At 39.5% G+C, this 25,172-nt stretch overlaps 1 protein-coding gene across 3 annotated transcripts in view; it reads left to right on the forward strand.

Moving 5' to 3' along the window:
- FARSB (phenylalanyl-tRNA synthetase subunit beta) overlaps positions 1-22,881 on the forward strand; it is a 54,145-nt gene extending 31,264 nt beyond the window's left edge. For all 3 annotated transcript variants that reach the window (XM_084640069.1, XM_084640071.1, XM_084640070.1), the window contains one exon: positions 21,490-22,881. In XM_084640069.1, coding sequence (XP_084496195.1) covers positions 21,490-21,641 — 152 coding nt within the window. In that variant the 3' untranslated portion in view covers positions 21,642-22,881. The remainder of the gene's footprint in view (positions 1-21,489) is intronic.
- Positions 22,882-25,172: the final 2,291 nt, after the last annotated feature.

Raw genomic sequence — 25,172 nt, forward strand, 5'->3', positions numbered from 1 at the left:
AGAAAGTTTCCAGTTCAGGAAGAAATTATGAATTGTATGGAGAATTCTGTGTCAATTTCTAACTGCTATAACCATCTCTTCCCCTCCCTCCTCTTCTACCTCATCTCCCATGTGTTAAGGAGGCGCTGTACACTCAGTGCCCAGCTGTCTACTCATTCTGATTCCACCCAGCTACCAGAATCCTCCAGCCTTACAACCCCTTTTACTTTTTCTTTATCTTTCTGTCTATCTTTTAACACTGTTAAGGAGCAGTTTAATTCCTATACAGAGAATCCTTGGTTGACAAAATTAGAGAATGTACCCCAGAAAGCCTCCAAAACCTTTCATAAATATATCTTTAAGGAGAAAGTTTTGAGTAAAGTTCTCCTTAATTGGTACCATCAAACTTGCAAAACTCAGATGTGGGAAAGGGGGTTTAATTAAATAAGTGAGCAAAGATTCATCCTGTACATCTGCATCAAAGCAATTCATAAACCATCTTGAACTTGCAGCAAGGCTGTCTCAATGCTGAAAATTTGTGATAATTTTTGTGCTACATTTTCTCGATTTTTGAATGAAAGAGGTCAAATCCCAAGGGTAGCACTGTATATCTCAGGGAAAGTGGGGATTGCAGCATTCCCGGGGCAATGTTGTTTTGGGGATTGGTATCCCATATTCAGCCCTTGTTCCAACATGCTGGAAACATGTTTGTTATCTAAACTACTTTCTGGGCTAGGAAAAGGCCTAGAATAGACTGAGATCTCTGCCTGCTGTATATTCTTTCCCACAAGAATTGGAATCTACTTGTTCCTCTATTTCTTGCCTAGGAAATTTACAGTGGAACTTTCGATCAGAAAATTGTTACTTGAGGATGATGGTGATTTATCTCCACTCCCAACTCTCTTTTCTGGTTTGTTGCATGAGTGTGTTTGTGGGAGGTTTAAAGGGGCCCAGGGACCAAAAAAATCGTGGTAGTTCTTGAGATTACTCCTGAAGCAAGGGCTAGCTGTCTTCCAAAAGAAAAGAAGCAGGAATCTGTACAAAAGAACAAGAACAGGCAGGTCATCCATTCTGTTTCTTAAAATAATGACAAAATCAATATGATAGAGAAAAACAAGACTCTGGGGATAGCAGCTGCTATTTTGTCTACTCACCATTCGTTAGTATACAAGTATGTGAGAGAGAAATTATGACCTCTGTCCTGCTTGAGGAGAAGTCTTAGCTCTGCATTTACTGTAACTAATGACCCTGGCACAACATCTTTGACAGTCCATAAGAAAGCATGTTTGAGTCCAAAGCTCTAAAGCAACTTTGTTAGATATACAGTAGAACCTCAGAGTTACAAACACCTTGGGAATGGAGGTTGTTCATAACTCTGAAATGTTCATAACTTGAACAAAACATTATTGCTGTTCCTTCAAAAGTTTACAATGGAAAATTGACTTAGTAATGTTTCAAAGCTGTATTATGCAGAAGAAAAATGCTGCTTTCTCTTTATTTTTATGTTTAACACAAAATTGTATTGTATTTGCTTTTTTTATTTGTCTCTGCTGCTGCCTGGTCGTATACTTCCGGTTCCAAATGAGATGTGTGGTTGACTGGTCAGTTTGTAACTCTGGTGTTTGTAACTTTGAGGTTCTATTGTATGTGCTGATTTTTTAGTTGTGTGTTGCTGGCTTGTCAACTTACTGAATATAACAGCACATGCAGTCTCCTAGCACTTATCCTTGATGAACATATACATGCTCACATTTTTAATGTAACTTTTTTCTATTTTACTAAGTAATGCCCTTTTAATTCTTGCAGATTTTCAAAAGATTTGCTAGCTGAAGTACTGAAAAATATAGTAAGAGCTGACTGTTGGCCAGTGAAATGTAATGCTGAAAGTACATTGTTCAGGTTGACCATATGGCTGTGCCATCAATCCAGTTCTTGTTCCCAACAGGGATAGGAGCAAGACTTCTAATTCCATTTGTAGGCTGGTATTTTCAAAGGATCCTCAGGGAGTTAGGTGCCTAACTCTTATTGAGTTTCCATTGGAGCTGAGCACCTAACTCCCTTAGGCTGTTTTTGAATATTCTAGCTGTAAATTGTTATTGAACAGACGTGTCGAAAGTGTTTGTTTTATAGCTAGAAATATTTCTAAATGTCATGCATTCTATACTGTATCCATCGCCATAATGTCTGAGCACCTTACAAAGAACAGGAAAAAGATCACAATAAAGAATTCTTATACAATATATAATTATTTTCTTGATACTAGTGCCGTTTAGTATTCCTTCTGTCTCAGCACATATTGGTTCCTTTAATAATTCCAACACCCCCATAATAATCCTCCTATATCCGCTTACTCTGGAGATACCTAATGAATGGATTAAGACTTGCTATGTACAACAGGCTGCAAACACTTTGTAGCTTTTGGGAGTGGATAAGTAGAATCCTGTTCTGTATGTTTGAAAACGCTTCCCTCCTTCCTGTTACAAGAGAGATCCAGAAACTCTCTCAGAATGACTTGTAGATTCCATGCATTTCTACTGACATTGGAATTTAACCTTGGTAACAGTTCAGATGGCTGATGCTCTGGTGCTAGAGTGAATGCAGTGTCACTGCACTAACTTACTTGGAAAGTCCTTGACTGCGGAGAAAGTTGGAAGTCAAAGTTTTTGGGTTTTTTTACTTGCCTTTCACCCTGCCAATTAAGCATATATGAGAGATAGAATGTCAAGCCAATGATGAAGTAAGGTCAATTGTGTGAAAAACAGATATCCTATAACATCTTATAAGACTGCAGAGCACTGAAGGATTCAAAAAAGAGTTGGTGCTCCTTGCCGTAGAGGTTTTAGATTAGGATATTATACCATGTGTAATCTTAATTTTTATGGAGGAAACCGTTTTAGGAGCTACACCACATGAAAATTTGTACACTTTAAAAATGGGTTTACCATATAAAACCATTTCTGAGCTGGAAGGAGTCAAACCTTTTTTGTTTGTGTAGTCTTCAGCCAAATCTTGAAACTAATTTGTGTTTTAGTCCTCTGATAGTTCTGTATTCCTTGTTTAACTGATGGCAGTGGTTTGACTTAATTTGGAACATAAAGTACTGATTTCATTTCAGAAAGTGTCTGAGAAGATAGTTTGTTGCATGTTTAAATATAATTCCCATAAGGCTTCAATGCTGCTTCACCTCCTTTCTGAATTCATCGAGTAAAGTGAAGTGCCTGTGTGTCTGTTCAGTTCTTTTTACCATATGTGCAAACCATGGTTATTGAAGCACCTTCTGTTATACTAACACCTAAATGCCCACTGACTTGACCTTAGGGTCATAGCCTTTTTGCCCCTGTAGCAACACCTGTGGAAAAATTACAGATGCTGGAAAATATGGGTGAAATTGTGATGTTCCTCTGGCCTTCACACCACTCTTTAGTGTAATCTGAGCTGTACAATAAATGGAAAAGAAAAGACGTTGTGAGAGGCCTGGCAGAATAGGCTGTTTTTAAGTGACTAAGTTGAAGGATTTCAACATATATCTGATACTTAGTGATTTCAGTTTCTCAAAGGATGCTATGGCCAGTTAATATTTTCTTGCTACTAGTAGTAGTATTAAAATGATACATTCCTGAAGGGGGAAAATTGAAGTTCTACCCCACTTTGGAAAGTGTACAATACTGACATGTCTGTAGATTAATGGATCCTATAACTATTGGCATAGAAAAAATGTTTTACTTCCTTTATAGCAGATAATAATTCATACATCTATAACCAAACTTTAAATGGGTTAAAAAGAGCAGAGTTTTGTATTGGTCCTCTAATCTGTTCACTCTTAAGTGCTGTTTCTTTAAATAAAATTCTTTTATTGACATTTTAGCTAGTTCCATGTAGTTAGTAATATAAAGACCAAAGTTTATGGACTGTACAGCCATCAGGGAAAAAGAATCGATAAGCGGTCTAAACCCTTTTTGAGTAACCAGTCTATCAAGGAGAAGTAACAAAAAGATATGAGCTGAGAAGAGCCATCCAGTCAACCTGGATATGAAATGCCATCATTCCTGATTCATTTCTCTTTGTTATGGGTTTCACTGTCTTGAAATGGAAACTAACGGCATTTAGACAGATGGATTGAAAGGTAGTGTAATGTGAATCCAAGCTTGTAATCTCTGCTTAAACTTAAAATAACTCTTTCCGATAATTTTGGTCATCTCTTGTTCCTATTGGACCAGTGTACTAGAGAACTATTTTTCTTCACTCCGGTAGCTGAGTCCAGTATCGTAAAAGAGGATGCTGTACTAGGACTCCGGCCCATGCTAGTCTATAGTGGAGTCCTGAAACTTAAAAATACAGGTTTTTTATCTTTAATATCGGCATAACATTCTGCTTTGAAATCCTCAAACACAAGGTGCAATAGTATTAAAAATTCAAAGTATTTACTTGCCAGGGACACCTATGGTACTTTACTAAGTGTTATTAAAATGCAAATATTTAAGATTTGTGTGTGGGAAAATAACCCTTTTTAATGTGCCCCTCCAGCGGCTTTTATCTGATTCTCGAAGCATTTGACAAACATCAATGAATTAAACTTAACAACCTCTGTTTGAAGAAGATAAGTATTGTTATTTACAACTTTCACATAGGTAAGTGGGGCACAGAGGTGAAGCGACTTGCCCAGACTCACAGAAAAGCTCAGCAGCAAAGCTAGGAACAGAAATCAGATTGCTTGACTTTTAGTTCCACGTGCCTTCATAATGAGATTTATCAGAAAGTCTGGGAATAGTATTTATTTCAACAAAAAGGTTTTTTTTTAAATCTGGGTGTGTGTGTGTGTGCGCAAGCCCACAGCACACGCTGCTTTTATACCCTCTGAAACTTGTATGATTTTTTATTTTTGGTGTCGAATATCGGGGTAGCCATGTTAGTCTGTATCCACAAAAACAACAAGGAGTCCGGTGGCACCTTAAAGACTAACAGGTTTATTTGGGCATAAGCTTTCGTGGGTAAAAAATCTGGGTTTTTTACCCAAGAAAGCTCATGCCCAAATAAATCTGTTAGTCTTTAAGGTGCTACCGGACTCCTCGTTGTTGTTTTTTGGTGTGTACTTTAACAGCTTTCACAGGACCTTTTTAATATGAGTTCAGTTCATGTCAATCATTCTTGTAGGGCATGCAACAGCTTAATACTGTAGATATGCTGGGAAATGAGCCAGTTTGGATTCAACTTAAAAATTACATACTTACAAATCTTTAGTTTTGCTTCTGTCACTAATTGCCACTTGTGTAATAACATTTAATCTTTACAAAGACTACATTACTTTCCTTCACCTGCCCCCATTTAATTAAATGAAAGGTGTGGTAAAGTGTAGAAAATTTTAATGACACAGTAAATCATAGTAATAGCTTTTCATCTAATAAGGTTTGGCTGTGAAATTATAGAGGTATAAGTAGCTATCTCTCCATAACTAAGAATGTGATGAACATTTTGGTTTTGGTTTTTACAATAAATATGCAAAAGACCTGAAGACTCTCTTGAGCTTAGTTGACCTTAATTCACACTGTCCGTCCACTATCTGTAGTGTGATGCCTACAAACCTCTTCAGAGAGGAAGGATGATCCAGTGGTTCAGGTACAGTCTAGGCCTTGGGAGAGCCAGGTTTCATTTCCTGCTGTGCTACAGACTCCCTGTGTCATCGTGACCAAGTCATTTAGTCTCCCTATGCCTCAGTTCCCAATCTGTAAAATGGAGTGATCGCACTTCCCTTTCTCACATGTGTTGTAGGATAAATATGTTAAAGATTGAGGGGTGCTCAGATGCTACTGTACTGCAATGGGGGCCATAGAACCTAAAATATTGTTCGTATGTACAATAGCTAGACAACTTGTGTGCAGTGACCACTGCTTAATCTGCTGTTCATAATCATCTCATTGTTACATTGTGTTCCCCTGTCTGTTGGTGGTATCTACCTGTTATGTCTCATGACTGCAAGGTCTTTGAGGCAGGGACTGTCTTTTCATTTTGTGTATGTATGTACAGTGCCTAGTAGAAAGGACCCTGGCTTCTGACAGTACATCTAGGTGTTACTACAGCGCCGGTATAAACATAATAAATCATGTTTATGCCTCTGCTAGTATAAACTATGCCATTTCTACTTAGATGGCTCATCTTGTCTGTTAACATGTGGAAAATGTACAGCTCCAGTGTTGAGACTATCAAATAGTACAGCATAAAGGAATAAAAAGAAGCTTGTCATGGGTACTAGATGTCTGTCCTCTATTAATGAGGTAGGGAACAGGTGGTCTCCACCCACAGCTTGACAGTGTTCAAATAATGATGACCTTCATTATTACTAACATGAAATCACTAGTTCTCAAACCTTCTCCATCTGTGGGCCACTTTTTAAGATGGAGGTCTTGTGTACCACCACCCCTGCTAATCTCACAATCTAATTCTCTTGAGCAACTTTCCTTGTGGCACCGAGAGTGCTTGGTTACATGAAAAAGTAAGATTAGGACCGTTTTAAGAAGACAAGATAAAACTAAACTCACTTTAATTAGATGGGTGCGGCTGCTTGCTTACTGTCACAGTTTTAAAAAATCTATTTATGTCCTCTTTACATTTACACTTCAATACCAAATTTTCACTTCCTTCTTCATACCCCAGCTGCTCTAATCTTTGCAGGTTGCTGTCGTGTTAATTTGACCTACTGTGTATATACTATCCCTCCAGTTTGGTACTACAGATCTGATCAGGGTTCAATTTACATCCAAGGAAACACCTAAGAAAGATGTGAAGCAACAACCCTGGGTGTGGAAAGTTGTTTTTGTGTTTTGTTTAATTGGCTTGAAAAGCCTCTGGAGGTTCGAAGAGAGACCTAGATTACTGCAAGTAATAGGGAGCTTTGCAACTTGCCTGGCAGATGTTTGAGGATTGAAAAATGACAATAGTTATGTCAAACTCTGTAACACTCTGTGGAAAGAGCAGTGGTCCACTCACCACAGCCTCAAAGCCACTACACTATAAAATTATCTGTGGCCTTTAGTCACTTTGATTCTGTCTGTGAAATTCAAAACTTTTACGGTGTGTGAGAACCTAATAAAAATATGCACCGTCCAATGCAAATATAATGCATTTAGTAGCTTTATATTATATAGCCAGTCATAGATACTCCAAAACAATAGCTAGTGAGCTAGGAGCTAGTGAGACTGTTATCTTGTTTCTAGTCTGCCTCTGAAAGTTTTTGATTGGAGTGTTCTTGTCCTATACTCTCCAAGTAGTCTGGCTGCAGAGGTCTCATCTCGGAAAGGAAAGCTTTGTTAGGTAGGGGAAAGAGGAAGAAAGGTTTTTATCTCAGCCCAATAAAGTGCTTGATGGAAATTTAAAAATACAACACTATCAGCAACTTCTTAAGTGATATAGGTGAGCATGATACCATTGGTGGGATGGGTGAGTGTTGTGGGTGTGTGTTTTTTTTAAAGACGGGGGGGACAAAGAAGTGCAAAGGAAGAAGAAGAAACTGTGCCAAGATAGCTCCTCTCTTAAGCTGAATTGCTGTCATTTGAATTGGCCTGTTTAGTAATATCTTTCTATGGTCCAGCACAGGAGTGGCAGTGGGAAGCATCTGAGCAAGGACTTCTGGTGAAAAGTCAGTGGGAAAGGTGTTTGTTTTTTGCTTCATTGTCAAATCACCTTTTGAGCTGAAAAATATTTTTCTATCCCCCTTCCTTCTGTCATAAGTGTGGTGATTACCTTGTTCCTGCTCCCATCTGGTTTTCTGCATGACTGGGTGGAAACATTCAAAAATATAAAATTCTCCTTTACATCTCAATACATTGCAGTAGTGATTTCACTGTTTACCAGTTCTATGTGAGAGGTCTTCCTTAAGAGGTCTTCCTTATGACCCTGGTATTCCGAGCTCTGATCTGGCTCTAAAGATGTTTTTCTTCTCTCTGCCCTTTGTTCTTTGCTTCATTGCTCTTTCTTCATTGTGGAGACTTCTGGGTTTAATCCCTTGCTTTCCTAATGTGACTATCTTTTTCTAATTGTACATCATAAGTAGTGTCTCTTCCTTAGTCTCAAAAGTCTAGAACCTCCAGCCTGACTCACATATTAAAACATTAGGTTGTCACTATCTTCCTCCTTCAGCCCCTTCCCTCCTCAGATTGCAAACTATTTCATAGCTAGACCAGATATTGTATTTTCAACTGTTTTGTGTCGCCCCCTCCCCCCCAAGATGATTTATATAAGTAGTTAAACATCGTATTACAAGCCTCCTTTCTTTGGGGAGGCAGCATGGTCCAGTGGCTAGGACACTGGACTGGGATCCCAAAGACTTGGGGTGCAGTTCTGTCCCCATTTAAGTCAATGATGAAACTCCCTTTAACTTCAGCAGAGCCAGAATTTCATCCTTCAGTTCTATCCCAGCTCTTGCACTAACCTGCTGTGATCTTATGCAAGACGCTTCCCCTCTCTGTGCCTCTGCTTTGTGCCCCTCCCCCCAATCCGGTCTGTCTTGCCAATTTACATTTTAAGCTCTTTCAGACAGGGACTGTGTTTATGTATTTTGTGCATCATCTAATACAATGGGGCCCTCCCCTGATCTCAGCTGAGACCTCAGTGGTCTACTACAAAACATATGTAAATAATGGTCATTTTTATGTATCCAAATTAAAAGCCCATAAAATGGGTGGATGTAAAAAGCAGTCATGTAAGTACTGTTTGTTAAAATAGTTCTAATTTTACTTAGCCCTGATTATTCTGGTTTTTTGTTTTTGTTTTTTTTCGGTGTAACTTTTTAAGAACTGGTGTAGACCTTTTCCCACGTATGCATCTGTTGTGACAGAAATGTAGAGACACATTGCGTGCCATCTGTCTTGTGAGATTCTGATTTTAAAGTTTGGGGCTCATCAGCCTGAAGTATGCTAAAAAACACAACGTCCGGCTCCTTGTAATGCAACATACAATTAAACAGTTGTTAGCATTCAAACAAGATTTTTTAAAAATTAATTTCTGAGGAAAATCATTCATCTTGAAATTGCTGTAAAATTCCAGACCTAAGCAGAGCCTTCCAAATCTTTCTCTTTAGAACACACACATGTTTCTCTTGCACTTAACTGGCAAGTGTTGAGTTCAGGATTCTGTTCTCCTTGCACAGGCGGATGCAGTAGCCACCCAAAACAGAATAATTTTCAGGAAAATCTTCCCTTCAAGCTTGTTTTGTAAAGAGTAGGAAATGTGGACTCCTGTGACTGAGGAATTGACTTTACGTTCACTTAGAATCACTGAATTTTCAAGTTGAAAATGGTTTATTTCATCCTTAACATAGCTAAAAATCTTAGTCCTAATAATCTTAAAAATTCCCCTTAAAGATGAGTGATGGCTGAGGTCTTCAGTTTAATTATATAGTATTCTGCAGGTTAATTTGCTAGGCTGTTTTCTAAATAGCAGGAAAAGTGACAGTCATGAAAGTCCAATCACAAGTGGTTCTATGAATTTCAAACCAGGTAATGTCAGCATATCACAAAAGAAGATGGCTTACTCTGGGGCTTGAAATCAAATAATCCAAATAAAATAGACAGTTTTTCTGTCCATCTTAAATAAGGTCTTTCTGATGCACATGTAGACTGTGACTTGACTCTAGACTTACTATTATTTAACATTTATATTTGGGTCTACCTAATGGAGCCCTGTTGTGCTAGGTGCTGTACAAGCATATAATAAATTGCAGTCCCTGCTCCAAAGAGCTTTAGAAAATTAGATTTAATAATACTTTGTTCCCCAGTCTGTCTGTCAGATTCAAAGGACTTTAATGTTTTGGGAGGGTTTCCTTCCTTTTGATGATCAAAAGGAGATGAAAGGTAGCCATTGAATTGGAGGATTAGGCTTTCCAATGTTAAAGACTTTAGGTTCTGTAAATATTTCATTTCAAGTGTAAATTAAATGGTTATACATTTGAAAAAAGTCCGGTCTTTATGGTGGTTTGCCGTTAGGAATTCTCCTGTCTTATAAATGAGCAATGACATAAATAATGCCAGATTAACATTTGGGTTAGACAGGATGTAAGGTTTCACTGTACTTCAGTGTGAAACCACTACTTAATCATGTATAGTATTACTGAGATCTGGATTTCGGAATGGTCCTTAAAAATAGACAAAGGTGTGTAGCTGCTTCATAAAGTTAGCTTATATAACACAGGTAAATTCTGATCCCGGCCTGCCATTTTTCCTAACTGCTGCACCAAAGCAAATGCTGTGAGCTTAGTGCATTTACTGTGCACATGTGAATTCCTAAAGAAACATACAGAAATGGTGGGAGAATTCTCCCAAGGATTTGTATTCAATATATACTATACTCAGTATAAATTTTTCCATGGGCATATAATTTAGACACTCATTCTGTTCTGCTTTCAAAGAATAAATTAAATCCTGTCATTGAAATCAGTGATCTGAATCACTCATTTCCCTTAGTCATCCTCAACATTCACAGAGATAATCAGGCTCTTGTGGGAGTGGTAGGAGTACATTATTTTTGCAGATAATGTTCAATTACATTGGAGGTTCTGTATCTATATGTACAACACTGTTTTACTGCTCCTATTTTGTTTCCTGTCTGTTATATTTCTAAGCTACCAAATGACAAAGTTAAATACCAGCACAGAGTTTATTCTAGTACTCCAACTACTACTGCCACAGGGGGAGCAAGAATTCTAGACTAGAGTTTGGAGTAGATGGGATGGAAGTTGCTTTTGTGCTCCAGTACAACAGGAAGAGAAATACTAGTATAGAGACAGCTTTGGAGCCTATATAAATAACATGGTTCCTTGGCATGTTTGTAACCATTAACTGTGGGCCCAAACAGTGTTATGACTGTGGACTGCAAGTGTGTTTGAAAACTATTTCAGGCATTGTTAAAAGCCAGAGTATGGACAGGAACTAAATAAACAGAATTTCAGCCAACATATTACGATAACATATACCCAGATCTGCTGGGAGGGTTTTAGAGCAGACACATCCATAGAAATAAAATCATTACAAGTCACAGAGATACTCTAAGATGAGTATAAGCTTCTATTTTATCTAAATATGACTTACAAATATATTATAAAAAGAAAAGGAGGACTTGTGGCAGCTTAGAGACCAACAAATCTATTTGAGCATAAGCTTTCGTGAGCTACAGCTCACTTCATCGGATGCATTCAGTGGAAAATACAGTGGGGAGATTTATATACATAGAGAACATGAAACAATGGGTGTTACCATACACACTGTAAGGAGAGCGATCAGGTAAGGTGAGCTATTACCAGCAGGAGAGCCGGGGCGGGGGGGAGAAGGGGAACCTTTTGTAGTGATAATAAAGGTGGGCCATTTCCAGCAGTTGACAAGAACGTCTGAGGAACAGTGGGGGGACAGGGAGAATAAACATGAGGAAATAGTTTTACTTTGTGTAATGACACATCCACTCCCAGTCTTTATTCAAGCCTAAGCTAATTGTATCCAGTTTGCAAATTAATTCCAATTCAGCAGTCTCTCGTTGGAGTCTGTTTTTTGAAGTTTTTTTGTTGAAGAATTGCCACTTTTAGATCTGTAATCGAGACCAGACTGGACAATCAACAGACTGGATTTCTACATAGAGTGCTTCCGCCGACGTGCACGGGCTGAAATTGTGGAAAAGCAGCATCACTTGCCCCATAACCTCAGCAGTGCAGAACACAATCCCATCCACAGCCTCAGAAACAACTCTGACATCATAATCAAAAAGGCTGACAAAGGAGGTGCTGTCATCATCATGAATAGGTCGGAATATGAACAAGAGGCTGCTAAGCAGCTCTCCAACACCACTTTCTACAAGCCATTCCCCTCTGATCCCACTGAGGGTTACCAAAAGAAACTACAGCATTTGCTCAAGAAACTCCCTGAAAAAGCAGAAGAACAAATCCGCACAGACACACCCCTGGAACTCCGACCAGGGGTATTCTATCTGCTACCCAAGATCCATAAACCTGGAAATCCTGGACACCCCATCATCTCAGGCATTGGCACCCTGACAGCAGGATTGTCTGGCTATGTAGACTCCCTCCTCAGGCCCTACGCTACCAGCACTCCCAGCTATCTTCGAGACACCACTGACTTCCTGAGGAAACTACAATCCATCGGTGATCTTCCTGAAAACACCATCCTAGCCACTATGGATGTAGAAGCCCTCTACACCAGCATTCCACACAAAGATGGACTACAAGCCGTCAGAAACAGTATCCCCGATAATGTCACGGCAAACCTAATGGCTGACCTTTGTGACTTTGTCCTCACCCATAACTACTTCACATTTGGGGACAATGTATACCTTCAAATCAGCAGCACTGCTATGGGTACCCGCATGGCCGCACAGTATGCCAACATTTTTATGGCTGACTTAGAACAATGCTTCCTCAGCTCTCGTCCCCTAAAGCCCCTACTCTACTTGCGCTACATTGATGACATCTTCATCATCTGGACCCATGAAAAAGAAGCCCTTGAGGAATTCCACCATGATTTCAACAATTTCCTTCCTACCATCAATCTCAGTTGACCAGTCCACACAAGAGATCCACTTCCTGGACACTACAGTGCTAATAAGCGATGGTCACATAAACACCACCCTATACCGGAAACCTACTGACCGCTATTCCTACCTACATGCCTCCAGCTTTCGCCCAGACCACACCACACGATCCATTGTCTACAGCCAAGCTCTACGATACAACTGCATTTGCTCCAACCCTCAGACAGAGACAAACACCTACAAGATCTCTATCAAGCATTCTTACAACTACAGTACCCACCTGCTGAAGTGAAGAAACAGATTGACAGAGTCAGAAGAGTACTCAGAAGTTACCTACTACGGGACAGTCCCAACAAAGAAAATAACAGAATGCCACTAGCCATCACCTTCAGCCCCCAACTAAAGCCTCTTCAACGCATCATCAAGGATCTACAACCTATCCTGAAGGACGACCCATCACTCTCACAGATCTTGGGAGACAGGCCAGTCCTTGCTTACAGACAGCCCCCCAACCTGAAGCAAATACTCACCAGCAACCACACACTACACAACAGAACCACTAACACCAGGAACCTATCCTTGCAACAAAGCCCATTGCCAACTGTGTCCACGTATTTATTCAGGGGACACCATCAAAGGGCCTAATCACATCAGCCACACTATCAGAGGCTCGTTTACCTGCACATCTACCAATGTGATATATGCCATCATGTTCCAGCAATGCCCTCTGCAATGTACATAGGCCAAACTGGACAGTCTCTACGTAAAAGAATAAATGGACAAAAATCAGACGTCAAGAATTATAACGTTAAAAAACCAGTCGGAGAACTCTTCAGTCTCTTTGGTCACTCGATTACAGACCTAAAAGTGGCAATTCTTCAACAAAAAAACTTCAAAAACAGACTCCAACGAGAGACTGCTGAATTGGAATTAATTTGCAAACTGGATACAATTAACTTAGACTTGAATAAAGACTGGGAGTGGATGGGTCATTACACAAAGTAAAACTATTTCCCCATGTTTATTCCCTCCCTCCCCCCACTGTTCCTCAGACGTTCTTGTCAACTGCTGGAAATAACCCACCTTTATTATCACTACAAAAGGTTCCCCTTCTCCCCCGCCCCGCTCTCCTGCTGGTAATAGCTCACCTTACCTGATCGCTCTCCTTACAGTGTGTATGGTAACACCCATTGTTTCATGTTCTCTGTGTATATAAATCTCCCCACTGTATTTTCCACTGAATGCATCCGATGAAGTGAGCTGTAGCTCACGAAAGCTTATGCTCAAATAGATTTGTTGGTCTCTAAGGTGCCACAAGTCCTCCTTTTTTCTTTTTGCGGATACAGACTAACACGGCTGCTATTCTGAAATATATTATAGAGTTGTATCTGTATCTTGGGGGTCCGGTGACATATACAAATGATTTAGCTTTTGTCTGAGTGCTTATATTTTTACACAAAAATAGTTTGATAAAAATGTAGTCTCTTATTTAAAATTTGCATTGTGAACAGAAGATTTGTTTGCTGATAATTCCAAGTATGTCCAGGATTCTGCAGTCCCTGGGCTTATTGTCCTCCTCTCAAGGACTTCCAAGGTGAGCCCTATTTTGGGGGGTATCCACTATACCACACAGGTACATAATTGACTGTGCCATGGACCTTCCGTCCAAAACCTTTTGTCTTAATACCTGTGAAAATGAAAGAGAACCAGTATGATAAATATACATTTAATTTAACACATGCTGTGAATCTGTTATATCAGTGTGTCGTTGCAGGTGACTGTGTTGATATTTCAGTAATTATAACTTAGTAATCTTTTGGCTTTGCCTTTTCTCCCCCTAAAATTTTTACATTTAATATTACCTCTTTAAAAAAAAAGCGGGGGGGGGGGCATGTAAAGGAACACATGTAATGTGACCATACTGATTTGTTTGCCCTATTAGCCAGGTTATACCATCGTTATTTGGGGGTATCCTGTGTAATAAGACATCTTGTTGAGAGAAAGGTCAAGTTTTTCAAAACCAGGAGCTTAAAGTTAATGGACCCCCCCAGCAGCTGCCATTGGCCTCAATAATTAACTGTATTCACTAGCCGTGACAGAGGGGTTGGTGACAATGGGTTGACTTTAATGGGAGCTCTTGGAGTCTCAATACTTCTGAAAAGTCAGGCAGGATTTGGGAGCTTCATTTTAGGATCCTGTTTTTGGACACCTTGAATTGTATCATGACAAGATGTAGTCGTGCAGAATAGTGTATTTTGAAGTCTAATTAATATTTATACAGTTTATACTGCATACAGCTATGCTAATTTGTGCCGATAGATTGTGTATTGTTATATAGATCAGGTATCGTCTTAAACCGATGATCAGAAATACAGTATTAGTAAATCTACCATTTTTAGAATAAACCAAAATAGAGATGAATATAGAAAGTTATTTTCCCCCTGGAGTGGGGGAGAGATTATTTCCACTGACTGTTATAGGTAGGTCTAAGTTTATGGGGCCTGAGCCTGCACAGAATGCTCAAGGAATGCCAGTTTGTCTTTTCAGATGTTGACCTGTCAGGTACTGAATCATGACTTTTTTGTATATTTGCAAGAAAAAAAAGCAAATGTATAAAATGAACGTGATTCAAAGAAAATCTGCAAATATAGAGAGCAGGTGAGACACTTAAAAAGAAGAATCCAGGATAAGGAAGTGAATGGGCAGATAAAGTAACCAGTGGGAATGGGAATTAAGAAGAAAGACTTTAGAAGCCACATGCTCAATAACACAGCTCTGCTGTTTTTAGAATTCAAGGTCCACTCAGTTACCCTCTTAAGCTTCGACTTCCGAAGTTCCCTCAAATTATAGGAATGAATTGGTATGTTCTAAAGCTTATCCTAACTCTAGGCCTATAATATTACCTTAATCTCTTTTAAAGGAGGGAGGGGCCAGGAATGGGCAGAGAAAAGAAACTGTGCAAGGTGTTTGACAACGAAGAGCATAGAGAGCTCACCAAGCCTTTTGAAGGTCAATTAGCCAGAAAATGTGCTAAAGACTACGTTCTTCATTGGATTACTGGCCAAAGAATTACCCCCAAAGCAATCAAAGTGGCCCTACTGTTTGAACACAGAAAGACAATTATAGATTTTGAGGAGATGCTACAAAAGCTTTAATTAAAGGCATTATTTCCACCTCACTGAGTGCTGGAAATTAAATTCTTGTTTGCACCTATAAGATACGGCTTTTGTCTGTTGCTTGCATGTAGTATGCCTAAGACATTACTGGCTTTAGAGTCTTTTTGTCAGAAGGCATTGTATTGCATTTCACCCTACCCCTGTCATAGCTGCTGGTTATAATGTTGACATATTAAAAGATGATTTTCCCCCACTACCACCTTTGTTTGGCTTCTTCTGACATGTTAGGAGTCTCTATCAGCAATGACAATTAGATCTCTAACTGGATTTCAAGGTGAATTTTAGACACTTGAACTGGTATTTGCAAGTGAAGCTTTTTGAATTTCTCCTAGTTAGACAGGTTTGTTTACAGAGCATGAGGGGATTAGTTAAATCAGGAGACACTATTTTTTATCTAATAAATGTTAATTGTGAAAGTGAATGGAGTAGTAAGTTACAATCTTTAGCTAAGTGTGGGTTTTTAATAAGCTTATGGCACGAGCAGCCAGGATCTCCTTTAGGAGACTTACAACATAATTGCTTCAGTAATTATTGATGTGAAATCTCACCTAGCAGCAAAGGGTTAAGGCACGGTCCGTATGCTAGCTGATCATTACGGGAACTTTAGAGGTGAACTTGGACTTACCAACTTTTCACAACCATAGAACTCTAGAGGTGACTGTGTAGATATCCTTTCCACAGATATTACTGTTGATTCTGTATGCCCACACAAAGACCACAAATCGCCTGCTGCTAGCTTTGCTGGGAGAATGCCATTTGGACCCTTTTCTGCATTGAGGCTGTGTTGAAAATTGACTTCAATTTAACTTTAACTTCATATGTGAACAGACAAGTTTAATTCAAACAAGACAGGAACCCTTGCTTGTCCACTGCAGAGTTCAACAGTTGACTGGTCCAGGAGAGAGCCTAAAGCTTATGGCCCCAACCACTTTGTTCTCATTGCTTATTTACTATAGAATCTCACCTCTGTTATGTGATTTTCTTGTTTGTAAAGTAGCCTGCACACCTATTGCATTTGATAAATAATGGACATCCCAGACTGAGTAGAAACAGAAGTAAAGAGCAGGTGTGGAGGGTTGAATTGTCAGCACCATGTCCTGGGAGTCCATGGCATGACCCCTGTTAATGGGAGTTTTATGTCTAATTCCTCACACTGAGGGCGACAAGGAACCTCAAAGTAAGATATGAAATCAGAGTGCATTCTCCAAACTTAGCTGATAGGAATGAGAGCACAACATTGACAAACAGCCTGAAAGAGAACCCCCAGAACCACAGTGAGTTCTGTTCTATTCTCAGCCAGTGATGGCTACTGGGACCACACCCATATCAGTGTTCAGGTTCTAGCTGACCTTTTTTCTTCCTGCTGGTGCTTTCCTTTGTTACATTATTGCTCATTATTGATGTAGTACTAAAGAAATGCCTTTACAAAACAAGGATAAACTCCCTGCCCTAAAGAGTTTACAACCTAGTACTTGTACAATACTGAATTTTAGTTATTGCTTTTATAAGAGGTTGATTATGGTAAAATTACACATTATTGCTTTGTTAGAAAAAGTAACCAGTTTAGCATTTTATCCCATGGCATCCTAAAGTCTTAGTGTTTTAAGTTTAGGGTGTTAGTGTTTTGGGAAATATCTTTCTCAAAAACACGTAGAATTTCATGAATACCACTGCTTTTGGGTAGGGCAAAGCTGGGCGTAGCAAACTTTTTTTTTTCCCACCTAAGTGCTACTCGGTTGTGTGCATATTAGAAATGCCTGGCTAGTAGAGCATTCCTATGTAAACTAGTTTCACACAATGGGAAGCAGCATAAAGCCTGAGAAATGTGACCACTCTTCAGTGCCCCTAAGCTCCCCACAGACTTATAACAGCAAATACTGTAACAGTTTCCAGGACGTCCAAATAAAACATTCTACATGTAGCATGGCTTACTGCTTTATATTCTGAAGAAAGTGTGCCATATTCTAGGATGTGTATTGGTCATATGATTCTAACTCTTCTGAAAAAAGAAAAGGAGTACTAGTGGCACCTTAGAGACTAACCAATGCATCCAATGAAGTGAGCTGTAGCTCACGAAAGCTTATGCTCAAATAAATTGGTTAGTCTCTAAGGTGCCACAAGTACTCCTTTTCCTTTTGCAAATACAGACGAACACGGCTGCTACTCTGAAACCTAACTCTTCTGAGGCAACCGTTTTAGAACCAAAACAAAATACTGGCGTGGCTGTGGATTACTTTATGGAAGCTTTTGCTAATAACTTATTTAACTTTGATTCCAATAACAGCCCCCTTCCAGTAATGCAGCCATTCTGAAACCAATTAGTTCAGCAGCCCCGCTCATTATGACCTCTAGCAAAGGAGTATCCAATATACATATGCCTTTTTATAGTTGGGACTCTACACCACGACTACTCTTTGCTGCACAAATGTATCAGTCAGAACTCCCAGAGAGAGATGTGGTATAATATGGTCCTTATTAAGCCCAGTGACAATTAAGTCCCTGCCTAAATATATGGCTTAGTATTAACTCACTGAATACCATAGGTTATATATCTCTCTTCTAACGAAAGGGCAGTTTGTATAGCCACAATAAAGATTCAGTGACAAAAACTGATTTTATTTTGGGGTGACCTCAGTACAATATTATTATAGCATGATCCAAAGATCTCAATGCATATTAAAAACAATTTAACCTAAGGAGGGAGGGTGTTGTACCCAGAAAACTGAGGCACCAGAGGATAAAGTAACCTTACTACACACTGACTGGCACAGACAGAAATTGGAGGAATAGATATCAGGAGTCCTGACTCTGTCTCCTGACTAACCGCTAGGCATATTGTTAACAGCATTTTTTGGCTACAGTTTAATGACCTTGACACAGTCTCTTGCTATAAGACCATATTGACACATTGCTCTTGTGCCTAAATTAAAAACTCAGGTCTTGAAGAGAACATCACTGTATCCTATTCAAATAAGTTGGTACAATACCAGCTTTATTCACCAAATAGATAACTCTGTCGTTACTGACAGCAAGCATACTCTTATTTCTTGAGTAGGTTTTCATTGAAAGTGGAAGAGAGATTAGTATACACAACACTTGTTTAGCTTTTCTAAATTTCTTTTGTCAAGTTTTACTTTAAGGGACCATTCTGGGTACAACAGTTAGGCTGTAGAAAGAGACTATTTGGCTAGATCAACATTTCAGTAGAATTTAGGGTTCACATAATTTCAGTTTTAAATGTCCAGCATAAATACGTATACCAAAGTTGGATTGTCCTTATAACTGAGACTGGAATAGTGTGATTAGATTTAAAGACACACTTGCTCATTCAAAATATTTTTAAAACATCTCCTTATTTACATTACTATGATTGTTAAAACTGAAAGTGTTGGTAAACAAATAGTACAGAGTGAAAAATACATTTACATTCTATTGGTATTTCCCAGAGGTTGGCTAATGAAAACAGGATAATTGATTTTACTTTCAGAGTCTTGCACATGTAAACTTTGTAGACAAACACTGCAGGGGGACATTTCAAAATAAGTTTCCATTGATGTTTTAAAGAAGAAAAAATTGGGGGCCCAGTGTCTGTTGGCCCTTTGAGTTTCATAAAAGATGAATCTGAGGTTCAGGGCTGAATTTGACCCGATGTTGCCATTTTAAGTGGCTCTTTCTAAGGACGTTATAATGACCTGAGCATTCCTGCCAGAATTTTAATAGCACTTCAGAGCAACCAAAGAGAAAACTGCCATTAGGGAATCTCTTTCTGGCCTTATGCAGTGCCCAGAGCGTGTTGGCCCAGGGCTCTGGTGGGAGCTGAGTCAGTGGAGTGTCAATAAAACGGTGGCCTCCCTGCCACAGAGGGTGTGTCTGCTGAATGACCAGTCAGCACAGGGATGTGCTGTGCATCTCCAGAAGTGGGTGGTGGGGAGATGAGCTTCTCCCCTGCTGTGTCGTCCCCTGATTCTCACCGTACAAGGAGTGCTCCATTGGATTTTCTTGTAGAAGGTGTTTTGTGAGATTTTTTTTTCTTTTTTTTTTTTTTTTTGGTACAGTAAAGGGAAGCGTAGGGCGCAGTAGAGTTGGGGATTGACTACTCTTTGTGGTCCTGTCCCCTGGTGACTCACCAGACTTCTGAGTGGAAATCCCTCTGGGTAGCAGCAGAACACTGTGGGCGATCAATGGAGTTGAGAGGCCTTGCCTACTCCTTGTACCCCTCCCCTCTCTTGAGGGGACTGTGCACAAGGAACTCTGCTAGAGCTACTAGCTACAGTTCTTCTGGTCCCATTGGGTAAATCACTGTGGTCCAGAGTTATATGCTTTGATTCCAGGAGGTCCCAGTACACTAGGACATGAGTCACAGGTCTCATTTTTAGTAATTTAAGATGAGATCAAATAGACCATAGACCCTTGCAGGTTCCTTCTGGTGTAATAAAATAACTCCCATCTACTGGTGCAGTTTAGTGCTTTGTTTGAGACTGGCCTGACAGCAAAAGAGAGGGAAGAGTTGTTTTTCCCAGTATTTTCCCTCCCTTCTCCACTTCTCCCTGGAACGTGTTTTTCCTGAATCTAAAAAAGCATTTTTGGAATTTTAAATCTTACTAACTTGGAAATACTATCCAGTAATGTTTGCCTACAGCAGTCACAGGGAATAACTACCAATAGTACGAAACTTTGTTCTTAAGCTCCCATTGCTAATTGTTGTTGATGATTGAATCCTGCACTTCATTATTAGAGAAGATAGAAGGAAATATTTATCAACTGTTTCAGAAATTTGTTAGCAGAGTAGAACTTTCTGCATCTGTGGCATTTAAGGCTTGTGTACACAGGAAAGTTTTACCAGTTATATTGGTATAATTATATAGACATTGTTAAACCAGTGTAGTTATACCTACACAACTCCCTGTGTGTATACTATTTTCAAGTATAAGAGTGACTCTCTTCAGTGTAGCTTAATACCCTTCCAAAGTGATGTGAGCTAATCCAAAATAAAAGCCACTTTTATAATGTGGAGGGATAGACCTGTGTAACTGTATTGGTTTAAATTCACGATTTAGCTTATACTGCTATAACTTCCCTAGGTAGGCAAGACCCTAATGTAGGTGTATAAGTTCCCAGACAGGGGAACTCATACTGGGCCCTCAGGAAGAAATCCTCATGTTTCTTCCTTTGCTGACTTCCTCTGTTACTGTTACAACTAATTTAAAAAAACAAAAACAAAAAAACCTACCAAATAACATTTAAAAACTTGGTGCTTGATTTGAGATATATAGAAGAAGATCTCAGGCTTCCTTTGAGTTAGTCGTTACTGTGGTTTTACAGTATACATGAAACTGCTTAAAAGCTCTTCTCCAGATAAGGAATGTAGGTCATGTTACTAGTAATGTGGCATGTAATCAAGCGTGACATTCCTGCTCGCCCCTTAGATGACAGCAAGCTTTATTTTCCTAAACATAATAAGGTGGGAAACATTCAGGTTTTGGATAATACTTGAAGTATACTAAATTTCTTAACTTCAGTGTGCCTCTGCTGACTTTACTCATCTGCACTGATTTCTATTATAGGAAAAATGCTGGTCAAAACAACTTTAGAGTGGGGGAAAATGTCCATGTTAGGGCTCCACATTTTATTTTTAACTTGAAGTGTTTCCTTGTTTTGTCAATCATTGCACATCTATTAATGCTAGAAAGTGAGAGAGCCCATTCTTAGCAGAGAAAACCGTTGAATAATAAAAGCTTTGTTCTCACTGTTAAATGTCTATTAACTTTTTTAGCCTGAAGAAATATTGATTTTTCTCTCACTTTCTTTTCAGACTCTGCTTTCTTCCCTGGCCGTTGTGCTGAAATCCTTGCCAAAGGTCAAAGTATTGGGAAGCTTGGAGTCCTTCACCCTGATGTTATCACCAAATTTGAGCTCACCATGCCATGCTCTGCCCTAGAGATCAATATTGAGCCCTTCTTGTGAAGACAAGACTGTTATATCACCTCCAAATATCCACTTCACATGCAACCATGCCCTTTAGTCTCTCTCTCTGCAGAGAACATCCACTTACACTTCAATGTGCTAATAAACTAGAAAAATACGGTCTGGCTCCATGCGTAAATATGTTCCTTATATTACAATTAGGCTAGCATCTGCGATGTAAGAATGTGGTATCTAGGGCTAGAATGTGGCACCCATGTGTTTACTCTCCCCAGCCCCCAAAAAAGTTGGGTAAAATCCCAAGGTCTTACAAGAGAAATGTAATGGCAAAGCACGTGATTAGTTTTCAAAATCAAAAATGTTCCACCGACAAAGCTTCACACTGTAACTGATTATGGCTGCATAACAGGAATCTCATTCTTTTCTTATTGCATGAAATAAGATAATTGATTAGCACAAATGTTGAACGAATGTGAGCAGAACTAAGGAATTGAGCTTTTATTCTGTACGGTTGTCATTTGCTCATCAGTGGTTGGGGGAGAAAAATAAACTTTTTCATGAAAACCAGAGTTATTTTGTAAGCAGGACTTATACAATATCTGTTGCAATGCAGTAAGCAAAACCTTTGATCTCTTATCATTCTAAAGTCAAAGAAAAATCAAAGTTGAAATTATTTTGTGGTAGATATAAGCCTTATCACTTTGAAGCTTGGCACTAACCAAATTGGAGAGAAAAATGTAAAAAAACCAAAAAGCAGACTGACCTTTTTGCTTAGAGTCCAAAAATATTGATCAAAGGTTTTATGGGATGGAGGCTATGATGTATGCCTGCAGAACCTGATACATTTCATGCTGCACTTGCATAGCCGTAGCAATGGATTTCACAACTCCTGCCACAGCATATGAGAGTGGACATTGATACAGTTGTTTTGCACCTCCTTACCCAGCCTTGTGCATTTGCTGTAATAACTGACCATCTGTGTTACCTACCTTGTCTTTCCAAACCTCAAGGCCTCTCCGTGCAGTTGTCATTTGCTCTGATCGCCTGTTGGAGCCTCTCAGTATGACAGAGGTATTGCTGTTCATGTAGGTCGGTTTTCACAAAGGTAGCACAACAGCTTTCTTCATGGCCTGCACTAGCCTGGAAAATGAGCCTGCCCCAAGCTGTAGCATTTCTCCAGATATCCATTCCCGCATAGAACATCTGAGTCCGTAGACTTCTTGTGTTGCTTTAAGCAAGCTCTTTACTCATTGTCTAATAAACTTGACAATTTTTCACACTGCATTATAGCCAGTTCTAAAGTTGCCTGTTATGACTGTTACATATCTTGCACCAATACAGTATACCATTATTTCTACTGGGAGAGCCTGCCAGATCTAGTCCTGTAGGGCAGGGACAGTATAAATATAAGCAGCTGAGTGGTGGTGGACAAGAGTGTTACAACTGCCAACTAAATAACAGGGGAGATTTGTAGAAAATGGTGGTGGTAAGGTCAACTCAGTCTTCCAAGATGTATTACTGCAAAGCCCCCATGAATGGAACCATTAGGTCTTTTTAATGGTAAATCTTTCATTATTCTTAACAGGTGGGGGACTATGTGTTAATATATTATGAAAAATGCATTACAGCTACCCATCTGGAAATCCTATTATCAGTGAGTTACAGTTACTGTCACAGGGAAGTGTAGATTTTACTTCTCTGCATGACAAATGTGAAATGAGAAGATATTACATACGTAAGGCAGCTGAGACTACCGCGCACAGAGAGAGAGAACTGCAGCTTGCAGTTTAAAGTCCCTTGAGGATTATCATACCTTGTCAGCTGAAAGGTATATTCTCTGTGATGCCTACACAGCTACAACCAGGCAAGCTTTCAGTGTGGGAAGCAATCTTGAGCACAGATGGTAAGTATTAAAAAACCCTTTTTATTAGTGGGTCATACGTGGGGATTAGAACCACAGTAAGGCAGATTTGTATTTCAGCATCACACAGGCATACTTCTGTACATTAAATATACTTCTATACACAAGATTTTTGGACACTGGGTGTCCCAATTCTCCTTTGAGCTTACCCTCTACTGAATAATGGCCTGGTTAGGTTGTTACTAATCACTGTGCTCGAGTGGTCTCTGTGGGAAGCGTTATGGGTCAGGTTTTTTCTCTCTGGTTTCATATCACCGTGGCATCTGAATGCCTCACAACCAGTGATGTTATCCAATAATTCCTTGTCACAGAGAAAATTATACTTGTTACAGGGAGGGAAACTGAGGCACTAAGGAGCTGTTTTTCAGTTTCTGGCTCCCTACAACTGTACTTAACGACAGTGGAGCTCTAAGTGCTCAGTAACTGGAAGGTTCTAGTAAGTGAATTGTCCAAGGTCATCTGAGAAGTCTGACATCTGGGAATTGAACCCAAATCTCTTGCAGTTTGTACTGCAAGAGTTTATACCTTTCTTGCACCAGCAGTAAGTCTCCAGTCTATATACCCAGCTTCTTCTGCAAAAGATACTACATTTACTCTTAGCCACAGTATCCATTACACTAACTTAGCATTCATTGCCAAAGGAAACCACAGTTATGTGGTTTACTGCAATAGATTATTTTTCTGCCTCCCTTTGCTTGAATACCTCTCTCTGACACCATTGGAAGCCAATAACAAGGCGAAACTTTCAAACTGACGACTTTTAGAGAGGTTCAAAATTAGTTTGTCTCACTACTGATCCCAAACAATTATTGCTAGCACAGTCCACTGGTCATGGATAGAGCCTCTCTTCATTAGCTTTGAGCTCTGGCCATAAGTGGGAGCAAAACTGAGAAATGACTTGCAACTTCGGGAGGGAAGGATCTTGAAGATTCTGTGTATTGTACAGGTGAGAGACCCAACGTGCTGAGGGTTGAAGGTACAGACTTGTCTATAGAGTAGAACTGGTCAGAAAACATGAGATTGGGGGAGGGGGGGGGAGTTCAATTTTTTGTTTCTTTTTCCAGATAACTGTTAGCAGGCTGATCCCTTTTATAACACATTTAGAATTCAGTCAAGCAGCAGTAGCACCTAGGCAGCAAAATGATTGGCTCTTGTCAAGGTTAGGTGGCCAATGATGGGAACAAAACAGAAGAGGTCGTGGGCCTTCTTGCTTCTTAGACAATTCAACCTCCTTGTAACATGGGTTCTGGGAAGGAGTGTCTGCAGAGAAATTGTCAGCCAAAATTAAAGCTGAATTGTATTAGGAGATCACAGTCTGAGTAACCGAGGATTTACTATTGTCAACTGAGAGGCTTACCAATGGATCACAATATTTTACTGTTACCTGGGATTTCCAAGTGTTTAGACCAGTTTCCTGTCTTTGGTCTAAGTAAATACTCATTATCCAAACTCTGGAGAGGAGGATGTTACATTTTATTCCTTCTCAGTATATAATCCCCAAACTGACCAGTACAGTGCATATTTCTTTACCAGTTACCAGATCCTAGTGCTGAGTATGAAAGAGCTAGAAAAATAAAGACAAACCTCTTCACAGAGAAAGGGAGCGTAGCAACACCTCATCATGCATTCCCCTTACTGCTAACATTACGGTA

Source organism: Lepidochelys olivacea, assembly GCF_965140295.1.
Source record: "Lepidochelys olivacea isolate rLepOli2 genome assembly, chromosome: 9".
Classification (NCBI taxonomy): domain Eukaryota; kingdom Metazoa; phylum Chordata; order Testudines; family Cheloniidae; genus Lepidochelys; species Lepidochelys olivacea.